At 39.0% G+C, this 18933-nt stretch overlaps 1 protein-coding gene across 1 annotated transcript; it reads right to left on the reverse strand.

The window, feature by feature from the left end:
- Nucleotides 1–9823: 9823 nt before the first annotated feature.
- On the reverse strand, nucleotides 9824–18249 carry LOC128263896 (uncharacterized). Its single transcript, XM_052999174.1, has 3 exons — nucleotides 18179–18249; nucleotides 11990–12113; nucleotides 9824–10192 (listed from the first exon to the last, which is right to left on the reverse strand). Exons 1-3 carry the CDS (start codon nucleotides 18247–18249, stop codon nucleotides 9824–9826), a joined length of 564 nt encoding a protein of 187 aa, XP_052855134.1.
- Between the last annotated feature and the right edge of the window lie 684 nt (nucleotides 18250–18933).

Here is an 18933-nt window from a genome sequence, read left to right on the forward strand (position 1 = left end):
CACGATGCTGCATTTGTTGCACTTGTTTCGATCGGTTGCTCAACGCTTACATCCGACCGCTCTCTGTATCGCTGCTGCTGCTCTTCAACGCTCACACGCTGGCTGCCCTGCTACTGCTCCGCTGTTCAACGCTTACATCTGACCTCTCTTCACCCCGCTTCAAGGTTTATACGGTATCTGCTCCGCTGCTGTTAAGCGCTTGCAGCTGTTGCCCAACATTTCTCGCTTACGCTCGAGGCTGATACGGATGCTCACATACTACACCCGCGCTCCCCTCTGCTTCTGTGCACAGTGACTTGATAATTAACCAAAATACCCATCGCTTGCACTGCTAATAAATGCGAGTATAATGGCATTATTAGTAGCGATACCTACCTCATCTGCTGGACCCAAAACTTAAGTTTTCTGACCATATTACTTCCATGGTAAATAAAGCCAGGGGCGTACTTGGATTTATAAAAAAGGATTTATACAAATAATTTAATGATCGCTATATCACAAACTCTTTGTTTATTTTTCCAGTTTGGAGTCCCCAATATAGTGTTCATATAGATAGAGCCTGTGCAAAAGATTTGCCCAACAGGGCCTTACTTGGGATGCAAACCTAATATTACCATCTTACCCTAGTAGACTTCTTCTAATTAATTACTGGGTCGCCTACATTTCTCTGGGCCTAATAAAATTACTAGGAACTATATTTCTGTTAATAAACTCTATCACATCATTTCTACTACCCACTCTTTTGAAAGCATTAATCGCTTTCTACTTCCCCTTCTATCTCAAAAAACTAGATTCCTTACTTGTTCTTTCCTATTAAAATACAAGAGGCTTACTTAGTTTTTGGCAATGATATTTTATTTATTTGTTGAGTCGCTGCAGAGAGTTTCATCTAATCGGACGTGTAATTCGACGCTCCTCTTTCACACTGTGTTCTTCCGGAGTTTTACGTATTTTGCCTAGCTCAATTGTCTTCTCAGTAACCCCACTACCTACATAAATACGTTTTACATATAGACATTAAAAGTTAATGACGGTTTATTTAAATTAAAACAAACTACCAATTGACTATTTTTCTTATTGCTCTGCTTGGTCAGCGCTTACCGCTAATCCTAAAGTTTGGTGATGTTAGTGACACTGCGCTCTTAGTGCTCACCGCGTACATTTACACGATGCTGCGTTCGTTGCACTTGTTTCGATCGGTTGCTCAACGCTTACATCCGACCGCTCTCTGTACCGCTGCTGCTGCTCTTCAACGCTCACACGCTCTTTACCCTGCTGCTGCTCTGCTGTTCAACGCTTACATCTGAACGCTCCTCACCCCGCTTCAACGTTTATACGGTATCTGCTCCGCTGCTGTTAAGCGTTTGCAGCTGTTGCCCAACATTTCTCGCTTACGCTCGAGGCTGATACGGATGCTCACATACTACACCTCCGCTCCCCTCTTCTTCTGTGCACAGTGACCTGATAATTAACCAAAATGACCATCGCTTGCACTGCTAATAAAGGCGAGTATAATGGCATTATTAGTGGCGATACCTACCTCATCTGCTAGTTATGTGATAACTGTTCGCATGTTAAGTGTGCTGGAGCTGGCTTCAACGGCCGTGTTGGGGATTTAATCTCCAAACGAGTTGGTTTTAACTGGTCCTGCACGTCTTGCCGCGAGATGACGGATGAAATGCGTACGTTCATGAGGCAAACTAGGACTGGATTTGTAGAAGTTCGTAAACTCTTCAACGCTATGAATGACAAATTCAGTTTCTTGGACTTGAGATTCTTAGCGAGTCACCGAAAAGACAACAATCTTCAACTTCCTTTTTAAGATTTACCATCAATCTTGACGCCAACTAACGCTAATTATATGGACCTTTCGCCGAACTAGTACTGTGTACTAAGAAACTGTGCCAAAGCTCTGTCTTGGCCAATCACATTTATATTTAACTTATCTTTATTATCTTCAGAGTTCCCGAGAATTTGGAATGAATCTTTTATTAATCCAATTCATAAAAAGGGCTCAGGGTCCGATGTCAAAAATTATCGTGGTTAGCCAAACTTTCTGACATACCTAAGCTTTTCGAGCAGCTGGTCACTTGTCAACTTCAACATATGTGTGCCTCCATCATTTCTCCCGCACAGCATGGCTTTGTAAAAAATCGGTGGACTTCTACTAATCTTCTTGAATTTTCGTCTCTCATCCACCGTAGTTTCCTAAATAAATGCCAAACTGACGTTATTTTCACTGACTTCAGCAAGGCATTTGACTCAGTAAGCCATAGCCCTCTCCTTCAAAAACTATCTCTTCTTGGTTTTCCACCTAATTTACTTAACTGGATTAACTGCCTATCTTTCAAACAGAACTCTACGCGTTCTCTTTAATAATCAACATTCCTCCGTCGTAAATGTTTTTTCTTGTGTTCCCAAGAAAGTCTCTGGGGCCACTACTTTTCGTTCTTTTTATTAATGATCTTCCCCTACTCTAATGTATGCGGACGACTTAAAAATTTGCCTATCATTCTCTGCGCAAATGTCATACCTTCGCCTACAGTCGGACATTGATCAATTACAATTATGGTGTTCCAAAAATTTGTTGCTTCTTAACCACGTTTAATGCAAATATATGTCCTTCTATCGTACATCAGCCCACATACACTCTTACCATCTTGGAAACTCTACTTTAGATCGTATTACGCAAGTAACTGATCTAGGTGACCTATTTGATAGCAAGTTATGTTTCAAAAGCCATATTTCTGTCATCATTGGTGAAGCTAAGGGCTTTCATAAAACGTTGGACCAAGGAGTTTGACGACCCGTATACAACAAAGACATTTCCTTACTCGTCAAGGTTAATGTTAATTGATTTAAAGTCTCTAAAACATCGTAGAATGTGCAGCGGAGTAAATTTTTTTGCATAAGCTTCTCATAGGTGGGGTGAACTGTGGCCTCTTCCTTAGCTATATTAACATCACTGTTCCATCAAGATTTATTCGTAATTTTCGCCCTATTCATTTGCCAATTTATAGATCCAACTTTGCCCTTCATGAGCCCTTTCGGGTGCTTTGTTCAAATTATAATGCAGTATATCCTGGAAAATTCTATTGATCGGTTATCATTAAACATTTATGCTTTTCTCGAATCATGTAATATTTAGTTATTTAAGTTAGACTTATTTTAGCATATAATTTTAACTATAACTATGAGCTGCTAGTTAACTATAAATCAATAATCAAAAATCAACCAAATTTCTTTAAAAAAATCTCCAGAGACATAACTTTATTTTCAACGAGCACTGGCTCATACCGTTTCAACCGATTACCTTATGGCGTATAAAAAGACCCTAATTCTTTTCAAAGAACGATTACATTTTCAGGACTAGAACCATCCCAAGCTTTTCCTTACATGGACAACTTAGTAGTAATTGGTTTGCAAAATCATAGGGTCAATAATTTAATTAACGTATTTAACCTCTAATTTTTTTTTAAATTTAATTTTTTTAAATATGTTTCTTGTTCTCATGGGAGGTTTATGTTAGTCCGCAGGACTAAAGTTGGTTGTGACATGTCGCTGTGTGACGAGGAATTTGCAATGTTTGCAGTTCCTTAAAGCTTCCACTGCTGTGGAAATGTTTTTGAATTACGATTTTGGCTCTAGTAGTTACAGGGCAAATTAGACGTCAGAAGTTTTAACCTTTCAGCTGCTATACCCAGAGATAGCTGAAGAGTCTGCGGTGATTTGCAGACGAAACTAGCGCTAGTCCTATCTGAGTCACTCTCTAGGGAGTGCTAGTGCTAGTGTGATGAAAGTTCTCAAAACGTTGTATTATAAAGATTTATAACTAACTATGAATTCGAGTTGTTCACTTCGATTTTTGTATACAAAAAACAAGGCCACTAAAATCAACAACAAATCTAATAACACAATCGCTGAATTCTGAGTTTATGCAAGAGTGCTACGCTCTCGGTCACATGACGGTTACAGATTTTAGGATACCCAACCATGCACCCCTCCCTGAACTGCTAAAGTTTAAATTTTTTTAAATATATCGTCAACAAATCTAACGTTCAAACACCGTATCTAATGATATGGCGAGGCTAAATTCCTCGTAATACAGTGTTTAATGCATTTTAGTCATTATATAAATTACTTTTAGACCGTTTTATATTTTTGTTTAATGTTATTATATAAATTTATAAGGGCTTATCTTAACACAGCTATGGCTGCGGAGTACCAAACTTAGACTAACTTAAGGTTCTGATCCGGCCACAGCTTGAGGCCTTTGCCTGTTAGCAGCGCTGTCACCAAAATGCAAGGTCAGCTTCGTATCCAGCGATCATTCGCTGAGCGCATGTTCCCTGCGCTGCCGCTAAAGCGCCTAGTCAGCACTTGGTATCAGGCGATGGGGCGATGGCACCCGTATCGTGGATTCGGCAGTTTCCTTACTCTACGTCGCCATTAATTCTTGGGTTGCCTTTTTCTCTGGTCCTTAGAGCGTGGTATCCTAGCCAAACGGTAGAGCACAATAGGAAGAAGGCAAGCAAGGCGAAGGAGTAGCTGAGGAAGGAACCCGCGGTAAATTTTTCTCTAAGGGTCCCAATGTGGTGGAGATTTCTCAGACTCAGCTCGAGAAGGAACGGGAGACTGGGTCGGTTCTGATGAGCGGTGATGTTTACCAGGGTCATGGCTTTTTCCTCGAAGTTCCAAGTTAGTTTATGTACCAGGAGCCGTTTAGTGATACCTTGCTAGAGTAGGTTACAAGGTATGAGCCAGATATCTCTTGTTTTAGACCGAGGTCGATGATGGTCACTTGGCCGTCGTTGATGATGAGGGTACCGTGGTCCACTGCAGTAACTGTACTCAAGTGACCTGGTAGGGTGTAGCATTGTGCAGTCACCCCGGCCACCATCTGTTGTGCGCATGTGTCGCCTTGAAGTTCCTTGCAGAAGGTAGCGTCTCCTGTAGCTTTGCAGCCCCCGATTTTGACAATTCGTGCTGCTTAATCGGCGACTAGGTCTCCATTCTCGAAGTCTAGGATCTTGTTGTAGTGCTGAACCGGGTAAACTGTTATCTTTTTACAGACTAGCTCAGAGTAGGGGAATTTAATGAGAAAGTGGATTATTTCTACTTAGCTTATGTTAGTAGTCTGTTTGTCTTTGAGTTCTCTGGGATTACCATGTTAAGTTTCGCTAGGGTCCTGTGATTGTTCGTGAGGGTCTTTGTCATTGCTTCTGTCTAATCCGCAAGTTCGTTGAGTGTCTTAGGTATCCGTAACTATCCCAAATTGCAATGTCACCGTCCACTATAGGGATGTAGTCCGCGTTCGTATAGCTGTTAAGTTTGACTGTCGCGTTCGTCATGGCAACTGTTAGCGTAAGTAGTACAAAGTATTTCTTAAACCTAAAAAAATAAAAATGAAAGTGTAATTTTAGAATTTAATGATAATCATTATCGTTAATTGTCCCTATGGACCACCCTCCCTTTAATAAGAATTTTGGTCCCCAGGTCTTCTTCAATGGTTTCTTCTGAGCACAAGGGTGAGAGTTTATTTCCTAAACGTTTATTTACCTTTAGGAACACATTGTCTCCCACCTGATAATTTTTATGGGTTCTGTCCTTGTTAACATAGTCAAGAGACTTATCCTGTGCCTCTTGAATTTTTTAGAATTTCTTTCTCAACTTCTGTGGGTGTCGAATGTATTAATTCTATTGGTTTCCTGTTTGTTACTGTGTGAATAGTTTTATTGTATCTGTTGGTTGCCAGTAAAATGATTTCAGTTGTGTCGTTTAATTTATTTTCCAGTTTCAGGCACCTAGCTATTTCTGCAAAAGTGCTATGGAATCTTTCTACCTGACCATTTAAAGTGCTGTGCAGGGGGGTGCATTTGAGATGCAAATATTAAAATTATTAAGTAGAATTAAGTTGTCACAGTTAATAGTTTTTGTGTTCGGAAAAAAATTTACTACGTTTAACATTGGAGCTTTTACATCAACGATGGCCCTTGAGGTTATTTTTTGTACTATAGCGAATTTGGAAAATTTGTCGATGCATGTGAGAAAAAGGTTTCCGTCCGTTGAAAATATGTCGATATGAAGAATTTCCCCTGCGTAAGAGAGTATTGGTGTTTGGCCGACCGTCTGTTTGGTGGGGTGGCGGCTGTACTTGGCCATGGAACAGATTCTACAATTTAAAGTAACTTCCGATCATAGCCTTAGCATTTTTGGAAAAAAATAGTCCCGTAAACTTTGTTTTACATTTTCCTGAGCAGCACGGTGGGCTCTATTATGCTCAGTAATTATGATTTCCTTTTGTTCGGTTTTATCTGTTATGTCCTGCACAAAGCTTTTTGAGTACTTAAATGTTGTGCCTGGGAACAACTCGATTATCCTATGCTGAATAAAAGCTAGGATTGGGAGAGAGCAATGTATCGCATTTACTACCTCTGAATTTATTACATCTTGAATTTTATTAATCAGGCTATTGCGAACTGTCTCCTTTTTCAATTATTATTTGATTTTGGAAGCAGTTGACCGGGTTGTCGGTCGTGTCAATAGTGTAAGAAAGCGATTGCTCGCTAAGTATCGTAGCCGCGTCCGATTCTGGAGTGTCTTGTAAGACGTTTGTATTTTGGCGAGACAATGCGTCTGCTACAAGGTTTTCCTTGCCTGGCTTGTAAATTACCTTAGCTCCGTGATCATCGATAATACCTTTCCAGCGTTTTAGTTTCGCATTGGGATTTTTATCCGACACAGCGAATGTTAACGGCTGCTGATCAGTATAAATGCGTAAGTCTTTTACTCTGTAAGTCTTTTACTCGCGTTCGTTTGTTGCGAAGTTATTTTGTTATCACGTAACGTGCGAGATATCATGGTAATAGGGCGTCCCCCTTGGGATAACACCGCCCCTAGACCGAGACCTGAAGCGTCCGTTGTTAAATCAAACGGCTTCGTAAAGCCGTCAGTAGGACGTCTGATGCTAAGATTACTCTAAACTTATGAAATGCTTCCCTCTGTTGTTTAGTCATTTCGATATAAATTTTCCTCGATTGATACTTGCTTACTTTTCTATTTTCTCCTTTTAGTATTCCTGTAAGGGGTCCTGCTATTGATGCAAAACCTTTTATAAAGCATCTATAATAACTCGCTAACCCCAAAAAAGAGCGGAGATTAAAGAGGGTTTTTGGTAGAGGAAATTCTTTGATAGCCTTGACCTTTTCAGGTGAGGTTCGTAAGCCCCCTTCTAAAATTATGAATACCAAATATTCATTTTTTTTTTTAAAAAGCTTTGATTTTTCTTGGGACACCCTCATACCTGCCTCTTCGAGTTTCTCGAGAACCCAGTGAATATCATTAACATGGTCCTCCTTTGTCATCGACATACACATAGCATGTTTTTGAAATTTTTTCCCGTAATACATCATCAATAGCCCTTTGAAAAACGCTTGGAGAATTTTTTAGGCCGAACGGCAATCTAAAAAATTCATATTTACCGTTATTTATTGGAAAAAAATGTTAATGTTAATGAAATTAACGTTTTCTGATTTGGTGAATTGAAGCTTTTCTGTTGCATTGCCAGCTTGCAATATATTTTTTGTGAAATCGAGTTTCGCACTTACCTGTTTAAGTAAATCTAGCCCGATTATCCCGTCGAATCCTTTAAGAGCATTTAAGAGGAAGAAATGAGACTTAACTTGAAAAATTGAATTTAAGCACTTTTTTGTAATTTGTGTGTGGCCGTGAATTGACTTAACACTAAACGGGGTTTCTACATTCACGACGCCTATCAACATCGGGAGGGGTGCAATGTAATTTTTTGAAGTTCCGGTATCAATTAACAGTTTAACTTCCCGCCCTGCTAGCCTTGGTGTAATGTACGGGAGCAGGGATTGTATTCTAAAAAATTGCAAGTATCATCTGTATCTAAGTCATCTTCAATCTCCGTAGCATACGCTTGGGCGACGGAATTGTATTCTTCCCCCGTGAGTTTTTCCTCTGGAAGGTAGTTAATTTTCTGATGGCTCTTGTTGACTGCCCTTTTCGCCAATTTGTGGATTGTTTGAATTGCGAGAGAGTATCAACCTCCATCGGCTCCGGTAAGACCTGACTATTTCCTTAAAAGGGGCTTGGCTTTTGCTTTAAAGAGGGAGTTTTATTATTACTCTAGTTTTGATTTGTTGTTAAGTAAGGGTTTTTTTTTATTGCCCCAGTATTTTAATTTTGTTCATGATTAGAGGAATTTGACTGGTGTTAGGAATTTTTCCACGAAGGTAGTCGATAATTATTTGTTTTTTCTTCAGCATGTCGGGCGATACTGGCCACAAATATGCTTCTATCGTTAGTTGATTGTGCCTCTTGGGCTAGGGCTAATGCTGTTGGTAAATCCCGCGGTTGCGCTGGGAAAACAGATACTTTTCATGATTTTTTTCAAGACGAAAATGAACGCATGAAGCGCACCTTCCCTAAATTTCTCATTTAATACCGACGCTGAGGATGCATCATGTGTCATTACAATTTTATTTGTTTGAAGTGTTAATTTTTTCTCCACCTCATCGTTGTATTTAAGAAGTGGTAGATCCTTGTCTTGAGAGGCTCAGTTCTTGCTGAATCACAAGCGTTGGAGTTTTGTCCGCGTATGTGAAATTGAGGCGTGCCAAGATGGCGTGAAAGTTTAGCACTGTATTAAACGAAGCTAATACAGCTGCTGCCGGACCTCTAACTATATATTTTAAAATTTCCACTGCCTGATAATGCCGACTGCTGCCATTATATGGCTCAAATACCTTATAGGCCGCAATGTCTGCCTGTCTCCAGGATATGTACGACTCTTGTTTCCCATCAAACTCGGGAACCGACTTAATAATGTCTAGAGGCTCATTACAATCTACCCCTGGTGTGATAACGATTTCCTTAAATGTCTCGTCTTTAGGGGCTCTTACTCTTAGCTTATCCAACTCCCCTATGATGGTACCTAATTTTTCATCGAACAGCCTTTGCTGTCTTTCTAAGGCCGCCTATATTGCCGCCTACATGTTCGCGATTTCGCCTGCATTTCTTGCGAATGGGTCTCTATCCGTTCGGGACTTTCAAGAACACTTTTTTTTTAAAATAATTTGACTTCTACTGGTCGATGGGGTGCAGACCTCTTCTTGGTTTATTTTCTCCTTATTTAATTTGCTTGTTAATAACCGCTTATATTCTTCTATTATTTCATCATCAAAGGGTTAGATAAATTTATAAAGGTTTATCTTAACACAGCTATGGCTGCGGAGTACCAAACTTAGACTAACTTAAGGTTCTGATCCGGCCACAGCTTGAGGCCTTTGCCTGTTAGCAGCGCTGTCACCAAAATGCAAGGTCAGCTTGGTATCCAGCGATCATTCGCTGAGCACATGTTCCCTGCGCTGCCGCTAAAGCGCCGGGTCAGCACTTGGTATCAGGCGATGGGGCGATGGCACCCGAATCGTGGATTCGGCAGTTTCCTTGCTGCGCGTGCTGGCCACCGGATATGACCTGCAACTCGACAAATTCTGCTCATGGGAACTGGGCGTGTTAACTCCACCGTCTTTTAAGTGGTCGCCGTCCCGGTGATCTGCTGATTCTACGTCGCCATTGGTTCTTGGGTTGCCTTTTTCTCTGGTCCTTAGAGCGTGGTATCCTAGCCAAACGGTAGAGCACAATAGGAAGAAGGCATGCAAGGCGAAGGAGTAGCTGAGGAAGGAACCCGCGGTAAATTTTTCTCTAAGGGTCCCAATGTGGTGGAGATTTCTCAGACTCAGCTCGAGAAGGAACGGGAGACTGGGTCGGTTCTGATGAGCGGTGATGTTTATCAGGGTCATAGCTTTTTCCTCGAAGTTCCAAGTTGGTTTATGTACCAGGAGCCGTTTAGTGATACCTTGCTAGAGTAGGTTACAAGGTATGAGCCAGATATATCTTGTTTTAGACCGAGGTCGATGATGGTCACTTGGCCGTCGTTGATGATGAGGGTACCGTGGTCCACTGCAGTAACTGTACTCAAGTGACCTGGTAGGGTGTAGCATTGTGCAGTCACCCCGGCCACCATCTGTTGTGCGCATGTGTCGCCTTGAAGTTCCTTGCAGAAGGTAGCGTCTACTGTAGCTTTGCAGCCCCCGATTTTGACAATTCGTGCTGCGCAATCGGCGACTAGGTCTCCATTCTCGAAGTCTAGGATCTTGTTGTGGTGCTGAACCGGGTAAACTGTTATCTTTTTACAAACTAGCTTAGAGAAGGGGAATTTAATGAGAAAGTGGATTATTTCTACTTAGCTTATGTTAGTAGTCTGTTTGCCTTTGATTTCGCTGGGATTACGATGTTAAGTTTCGCTGGGGTTAGGGCCATCAAAATATTTTCTAAGTCTGTGATAACAATTCTGTTTTTTGCTAAAATGATTTCTAAAAGGTGAATTTGATTCTTGAAATTTAATATTTAACTCAGATTGTCCTTCTTCAGCGTTAAATAACTGTTCCTGATTAAGCTTTATTTGCTCCCAATCATTAAAGTCGGAAGTTCCTGCATTGACTTTAAGTGCTGTTCCGATTAAGTTAATACTCCTAGTATCCCTGTGGTGGACTTTAAGAGTAGCAACTAATTTACGAATGACCTAAGTCAGTGGTTATTACTTGCGTCCTGTGATCTTTCGTGAGGGTCTTTGTCATTGCTTCTGTCTAATCCGCATAGTCCTCCTCCTCCAAATTACAATGTCACCGTCCATTATAGGGATGTAGTCCGCGATCGTATAGCTGTTAAGTTTGACTGTCGCGTTCGTCATGGCAACTGTTAGCGTAAGTAGTACAAAGTATTTCTTAAACCTAAAAAAATAAAAATGAAAGGGTAATTTAGAATTTAATGATAATCATTATTGTTAATTGTCCTTATGGACCACCCTCCCTTTAATGAGAATTGTGGTCCCCAGGTCTGCTTCAATGGTTTCTTCTGAGCACAAGGGTGAGAGTTTATTTCCTCAACGTTTATTTACCTTTAGGAACACATTGTCTCCCACCTGAGAATTTTTATGTGTTCTGTCCTTGTTAACATAGTCAAGAGATTTATCCTGTGCCTGTTAAATTTTTTCTTGAATTTCTTTCTCAACTTCTGTGGGTGTCGAATGTATTAATTCTATTGGTTTCCTGTTTGTTACTGTGTGAATAGTTTTATTGTATCTGTTGGTTGCCAGTAAAATGATTTCAGTTGCGTCGTTTAATTTATTTTCCAGTTTCAGGCACCTAGCTATTTCTGCGAGAGTGCTTTGGAATCTTTCTACCTGACCATTTAAAGTGCTGTGCAGGGGGGTGCATTTGAGATGCAAATATTAAAATTATTATTAGGTAGAATTAAGTTGTCACAGTAAATAGTTTTTGCGTTCGCAAAAAAATGTACTACGTTTAACATTGGAGCTTTTACATCAACGATGGCCCTTGAGGGTTTTTTTGTACTTTAGCGAATTTGGAAAATTTGTCGATGCATGTGAGAAAAAGGTTTCCGTCCGTTGAAAATATGTCGATATGAAGAATTTCCCCTGCTTAAGAGAGTATTGGTGTTTGGCCGACCGTCTGTTTGGTGGGGTGGCGGCTGTACTTGGCCATGGAACAGATTCTACAATTTAATGTAACTTCCGATGATTGTTATACATTTTCCTGAGCAGCTCTATTATGCTCAGTAATTATGATTTCCTTTTGTTCGGTTTTATCTGTTATGTCCTGCACAAAGCTTTTTGAGTACTTAAATGTTGTGCCTGGGAACAACTCGATTATCCTATGCTGAATAAAAGCTAGGACTGGGAGAGAGCAATGTATCGCATTTACTACCTCTGAATTTATTACATCTTGAATTTTATTAATCAGGCTATTGCGGTCAGAGAACTTTATTATGTGTCTCATCTGGTTTTTGAATAAAATAACGTTGTCTACAGACGAACTGTCTCCTTCTTTTGGCGAGACAATGCGTCTGCTACAAGGTTTTCCTTGCCTGGCTTGTAAATTACCTTAGCTCCGTGATCATCGATAATACCTTTCCAGCGTTTTAGTTTCGCATTGGGATTTTTATCCGACACAGCGAATATTAACGGCTGCTGATCAGTATAAATGCGTAAGTCGTCATTAGGACGTCTGAAAATTGGAAAAAAAATGTTAATGTTAATGAAATTAACGTTTTCTGATTTGGTGAATTGAAGCTTTTCTGTTGCATTGCCAGCTTGCAATATATTTTTTGTGAAATCGAGTTTCGCATTTACCTGTTTAAGTAAATCTAGCCCGATTATCCCGTCGAATCCTTTAAGAGCATTTAAGCGGAAGAAATGAGACTTAACTTGACAAATTGAATTTAAGCACTTTTTTGTAATTTGTGTGTGGCCGTGAATTGACTTAACACTAAACGGGGTTTCTACATTCACAACGCCTATCAACATCGGGAGGGGTATTTTGTATTTTGTATTTGTATTTATTATAAAATTTCATCCTAACGCTACAAGTTTGGAACTTATAAGTTAATGCGCTAGTCACTACGAGTTTGCCAATATCTAATTGTTACATTATACTTAAAACTAATTTTCATAAAAACTAACCTAAGTCGCCTTCTATTTTTTACTTTAATTTACGTAATACTGTTTTTAAGGTGTGTGAATAATTTTATCTTGAATTGCGTGGCACTGCTAATATTTTTAAGATGGTTTGGGAGCTGATTCCAAGATCGAATAGCATTAATTAAAAATTGTCTTTCGGATGTCAATGATCTAGGTCTAATGCAAGTAAGGTTGTTTGCTCTTCTAGAGGATGTAAATTGAAGTTTTTCGAAAAGATACAAAGGTTCTTTTTGGAAAATAATTTTTTGCAGAAAAATTAAGTTCCGCATCTTTATCCATTCATTTAGCGAGATATCGAATATTTTCAGCGAAAATTCGGATACGTGATCTGTACGTGGTTGGTTGAATATATACCTGGCTATGCAATTAAATAGAACTTTAATTCTGTTCTTACTGGTAGTGTCACAGTTTGAAAAAACTTCTACTCCATAAAATAGCGCTGGAACAATGCAGGTTTTAGCTATTAGTAAACGTATATGGGTGGGCAGGCAATTTTTAGTTACGGATAATGTCCTTATTATGCCATATGTTTTCCCTACAGACTTTTTAATATGATCATTCCAGGTAAGAGTTCTGTTGAATGTAAAACCTAAGTTTACAGCTGTATCAACGTACTCAAGTGGCGTGCTATTCATACTCAGTGGCTGCAAATTGTTAAAAATCATCTTTCTTTTACTTATGACAAGACATTTTGATTTTGATGGGTTGATCCCAAGTCCATTGTTGCCGGCCCACTCATTTACACGTTCAAGTTCTCTGTTACAAACATCTATACATTCATTTATTCTTTTTAAAGGACGACTCACATACATTTGGACATCATCAGCATACAAGTGTACATTACATTCAGATAACGCATTGGGAAGGTCATTAACATATAAGGTAAACAATAAGGGACCAAGCACAGACCCTTGGGGTACACCACGATTAACATTTTCGTATGAGGACGAAACAGTACAACAGATTGACGACGATTTTGTAGGTACGAGGACACAAGTTTGACAGAACTTTTAGAAAACATAAACATATTACGTAGTTTGGCACAAAGGACATTATGGTTTACTGTATCGAAGGCCTTACTATAGTCCAGTAAAACTAAGAGTGTAACATTGATTTCGTCTATTTGTTTCCTTATGTCGTCTGCAATTTTTAAAATAGCTGAGGTACAGCTTCTGTTTTTCCTAAAAGCAGACTGATTATTAGTAAGCATTGCATTGTCGGACATAAATTTATTAATTTGATCAGCCATGAGATTCTCACATACCTTTGATAGGTATGGTAAAATAGAGATGGGTCTGTACTCATTATTTGATTTAGGAACCGGAATTATTTTTGCCGCTTTCCAACAGTCCGGATAAGTAGATTTTGTCAGTACAGTATTAAAGGTATAGGTTATGTATGGCAGGATTTTTGGCAGCAGAATTTTTATGAATTTAGGGTTTATGTTGTCAGACCCAGTGGCGTCACTCTTAATTCTTAGTATACTTTGTAGGACATCACACTGATTAACACACAAAAACCTAAATCTAATATCACAGACAGTATCGGATACAAATCGTGGGTTCAGATATTTATTTTCAGTGATTTCATGTACTTTGCAGCTTAAGAACTTTTTATTAAGTTCATTTACATTAATGTCTTGTTCAAGTCTTGGTTTAACTTTGCATATTCCCAGCTTTTTATTTATTTTCCATGTCTGAGCAGTGGAAGATGCGTTGTTGAATTTATGGGAATAGAAATTTGCTTGGCAGTGTCAGTAAGTTTGGTCACTTTTTTTCTCAATGACTTGAACACTGCGTAAGCTTGAGGTGTCCTGTACCTTCTCCACTTATTGTACGCTCCGTCACGCTGTAATATTGCGTCTTTGATGTTTCTTTGGAACCATGGTTTTTCAGAAAAACGAATAACTTTGCTACGAACAGGTACGACACAGTTATATAAATAACAAATATTGTTTTGTAAAAGGTTAACTTGTTCGTCTACTTCGGAAAGGGAATATATGTCATTCCAATTGCACAAATTAAAGGTGGAGTCCAAAAGGTCATAGTTGATATTTCTAAAGTCCCTAAAAACTATTGAATGGTCAAGGTATTGTAGGTCAAGTGCGTAAGTCAAGTATATGAGGTCATGTTTTGAGAACGATGGGACAATTAGTTGGTCATATGTGGCTACTTTGTCTGTATTAGACACAAAAAATAAGTCTAAAAGCGAGTTGCGGGTTTTGGTAAAATGCGTAGGGGACATAAAGTTAACCAACTTCATCCCCAGCGATTTCATGTCCTCTGCAAGGTGGGAATCCCTTAAAATATCGCTATTAAAATCGCCTGTTATAATGACGTCTGAATAATTAATTGACACGTCAGGAATAATGTTTAAAAATTGTTCATAGTCAATACGGCAGTTAGGTCGCTATACACACCCAATTAGTAGCTTATCAGCATATTTTTGGCATCTAATTTCTATAAATAAGAATTCAATTGCACTACTGGTTGAGTGTTTACATATAAACGTGGAACATAACTTTTTACTAACATATATTGCAACCCCATCCCCATGACTATCACGGTCAGAGCGATGCAAATTATAACCATCACATTCAACTAAAACATCACATAAATCAGGAACAAACCAAGTTTCAGAAACACATATAACATCTACACTCGAATTGATAAAGAGGTATCTAAATTCTTCAATTTTTCGTGTGAGGCTTTGAGCATTTATATGACACACATTAAGACCAGCTCTCTTCTCTCCGAGAACCCTTAACATCGCATGGCTATTTGATCGATTTGGATTTATGTTTATGTTATTGTTGTTGCTGTCACCCATTTTAAATTATTTAATTGTAATATTAGCTGCGCTCGCAGTCTATAAATATTTATGACATAAAGACACACCACACCAAGAAACAAAATAAAATTAATGCGACTGATACTAATCCTAAATAAATATAATAAAACTACTGATAATTTCACAGCAATGGTATATAAATATAAGCGCCTCTTAGGTGCGAAATGAATTATCATTCAAATGGCCTCCCCTCCCTCTCTCTCCTTTACGAAGATATCTCCACGGCGAGAGAAAACAGCTGTTAGGCGCTTCAGCCTCTTGAGATGCATCGCCCGCTTGAAAATTTCATATTTTGTTTTGGTCAGCTGTTCGTTTATATATATAAACGCTGGCGAGTCTAGGCCGATGAGCTTTAAGCTCAGTTGCGTTTTGTTTTCTTTTCGGTATGCCGCGATCGCACGCAGCAGTGTCGCCTTATCGTGCACGTGCAATGTAATTTTTTGAAGTTCCGGTATCAATTAACAGTTTAACTTCCCGCCCTGCTAGCCTTGGTGTAATGTACGGGAGCAGGGATTGTATTCTAAAAAATTGCAAGTATCATCTGTATCTAAGTCATCTTCAATCTCCGTAGCATACGCTTGGGCGACGGAATTGTATTCTTCCCCCGTGAGTTTTTCCTCTGGAAGGTAGTTAATTTTCTGATGGCTCCTTGTTGACTGCCCTTTTCGCCAATTTGTGGATTGTTTGAATTGCGGCTCCGCTGGGGACTGACTATTTCCTTAAAAGGGGCTTGGCTTTTGCTTAAAAGAGGGAGTTTTATTATTACTCTAGTTTTGATTTGTTGTAAAGTGAGGGTTTTTTTTATTGCCCCAGTATTTTGATTTTGTTCATGATTAGAGGAATTTGACTGGTGTTAAGAATTTTTCCACGAAGGTAGTCGATAATTATTTGTTTTTTCTTCAGCATGTCGGGCGAAACTGGCCACAAATATGCTTCTATTGTTAGTTGATTCTGCCTCTTGGGCTAGGGCTAATGCTGTTGGTAAATCCCGCGGTTGCGCTGGGAAAACAGCTACTTTTCATGATTTTTTTCAAGACGAAAATGAACGCATGAAGCGCACCTTCCCTAAATTTCTCATTTAATACCGACGCTGAGGATGCATCATGTGTCATTACAATTTTATTTGTTTGAAGTGTTAATTTTTTCTCCACCTCATCGTTGTATTTTAGAAGTGGTAGACCCTTGTCTTGAAAGGCTCAGTTCTTGCTGAATCACAAGCGTTGGAGTTTTGTCCGCGTATGTGAAATTGAGGCGTGCCAAGATGGCGTGAAAGTTTAGCACTGTATTAAACGAAGCTAATACAGCTGCTGCCGGACCTCTAACTTTTTTTTTTAAAATGCCCACTGCCTGATAATGCCGACTGCTGCCATTATATGGCTCAAATACCATATAGGCCTTAATGTCTGCCTGTCTCCAGGATATGTACGACTCTTGTTTCCCATCAAACTCGGGAACCGACTTAATAATGTCTAGAGGCTCATTAAAATCTACACAATGTCTACAATGGGTCTCTATCCGTTCGGGACTTTCAAGAACACTTTTTTTTAATATAATTTGACTTCTACTGGTCGATGGGGTGCAGGCCTCCTCTTGGTTTATTTTCTCCTTATTTACTTTGCTTGTTAATAACCGCTTATATTCTTCTATTATTTCATACTCCGACGAGCTAGGGTCGTCGTTTCTGTACATGAGTTAGAGCTTCCTTTCTTATTTTCGAGAAAAACCTGTTTAATAATTTCGGGTAAAAAATCGGAAAAACATTAATCTGTTTTTTTTTTGTGTTGTTACGTTGGTTTAACACGCAATACTAGTTTAAACACGAAAAAATAAAAAAAATGTTTTTTATTAAAAAAAATGTATAATAAAAAAATTGTTATACCATTTAAGGTAAAAAATGTATTTGCATTGTTTAATTATTTAAAGGAATCTTAAATAATATTAATTTCAAGAAATTCTAGAAGGAAAAATATTTCCGGTGTAGCTTTTACAAATGATTTATTTATTCAACCGTGTTTTTAAATAAATACTTTTAATTATGACAGCAGATTATTTGAAAATTTGTTGGCTCAATTTTTTGGCTAGAATTTTTTCACACTTTTTTTTTATTAACTGCCTACTTTTGGTAGGGGTCCGATTTCCCGGGTATTGGTATAATAAAACATAGCGCGATTTTTTTTTCGATTAAATCTCTTCTCTTTTTTCACGTTAGGGCGCCAACTACTTTTAGACCGTTTTATATTTTTGTTTAATGTTAATGTTACTCCCAAGCCTGTTTAGGCAAAGGGTTAGATAAATTTATAAAGGTTTATCTTAACACAGCTATGGCTGCGGAGTACCAAACTTAGTCTAACTTAAGGTTCTGATCCGGCCACAGCTTGATGCCTTTGCCTGCTAGCAGAGCTGTCACCAAAATGCAAGGTTAGCTTGGTATCCAGCGATCATTCGCTGAGCGCATGTTCCCTGCGCTGCCGCTAAAGTCCGGGTCAGCACTTGGGTACGGCGATGGGGCGATGGCACCCGAATCGTGGACTCGGCAGTTTCCTTGCTGTGCGTGTTGGCCACCGGATATGACCTGCAACTCGACAAATTCTGCTCATGGGAACTGGGCGTCTTAACTTATACTCGGAGTCTTTGCCCCTGGGCTTCGAATTTGACGGGGCTAAGGTCTTCATTGGCCATTATTGGTTTCGGACTGATTCCGGATTTCGTACTATTAGCTGTTTCTAATACATCTTGACCTACTCGTTTACGCTGAGGCTGACGTAGTCTGGATGAAAAGCTAAAATTTCCAATACGCGACAATCTAGCTTCATGCCGAAAAATTTTTTATTTGATCAAAATTTACTTGAGATCCTCAATCCAAAAAAAATCCCGGCGCCATGATTGGTTTTGGACTGTACCCGGATTTCGGATTATTAGCTGTTAAATCTTGATCTTATCATTCAAGCAGAGGTTGACTTAATGTGGGTGAGATAGTTGGTTTTTATTAAGTTCTTATTATATCGCCAGTGGCTTGCGGCGTTGAGATTTATAATTTCATTAACGAAATGATCAGCATGGTAAGACTCCATGTCCTCCGCGTAAGCAATTTATGCACGGAGGCGAGCACTTTACGAATTTAAAGCAAGCATCTACCGAGTTATTTGCGAAATAAACGCCGTTTTGAAGGAAGAATTCATTAACAACAACAGCGCGGGCATCTGTGGGTTACATTATAATGAGTTGGCACTTTATTTCGTCTCCATGTGAGCAAGGCGACAAAAACATAACAAAAAACAAGAAAGGAAGCCAACTTCGGCAAGCCGAAGTTTATATATACTTGCAGCTATTGTAAAAATTAAATATTCTTGAAAACATTAAAATTATGATTGACTAAAAAAAAACATTTAAAAACATTGAAGTTATGATGATTTGCAACTCAATTATTTCATAGTTCCAATGGCAGCTTTATGATATCGTTTTCCGATTTAAATAAAATTAAAAGCGTAAATTTGAAC

Source organism: Drosophila gunungcola, unplaced genomic scaffold (assembly GCF_025200985.1).
Source record: "Drosophila gunungcola strain Sukarami unplaced genomic scaffold, Dgunungcola_SK_2 000025F, whole genome shotgun sequence".
NCBI classification, from domain to species: domain Eukaryota; kingdom Metazoa; phylum Arthropoda; class Insecta; order Diptera; family Drosophilidae; genus Drosophila; species Drosophila gunungcola.

Bases quoted from the DNA above. Each gene is read 5' to 3' on its own strand.
- LOC128263896 (XM_052999174.1), bottom strand. From the start codon at position 18,249: ATGAAGCTAGATTGTCGCGTATTGGAAATTTTAGCTTTTCATCCAGAC. The intron at 12,114-18,178 runs GTAGGTCAAGAT...TCCAATTTTCAG, and splicing joins GTCAGCCTCAGCGTAAACGA to ACGTCCTAATGACGACTTAC. The intron at 10,193-11,989 runs GTAATTTACAAG...TACCCGGTTCAG, and splicing joins TCGATGATCACGGAGCTAAG to CACCACAACAAGATCCTAGA.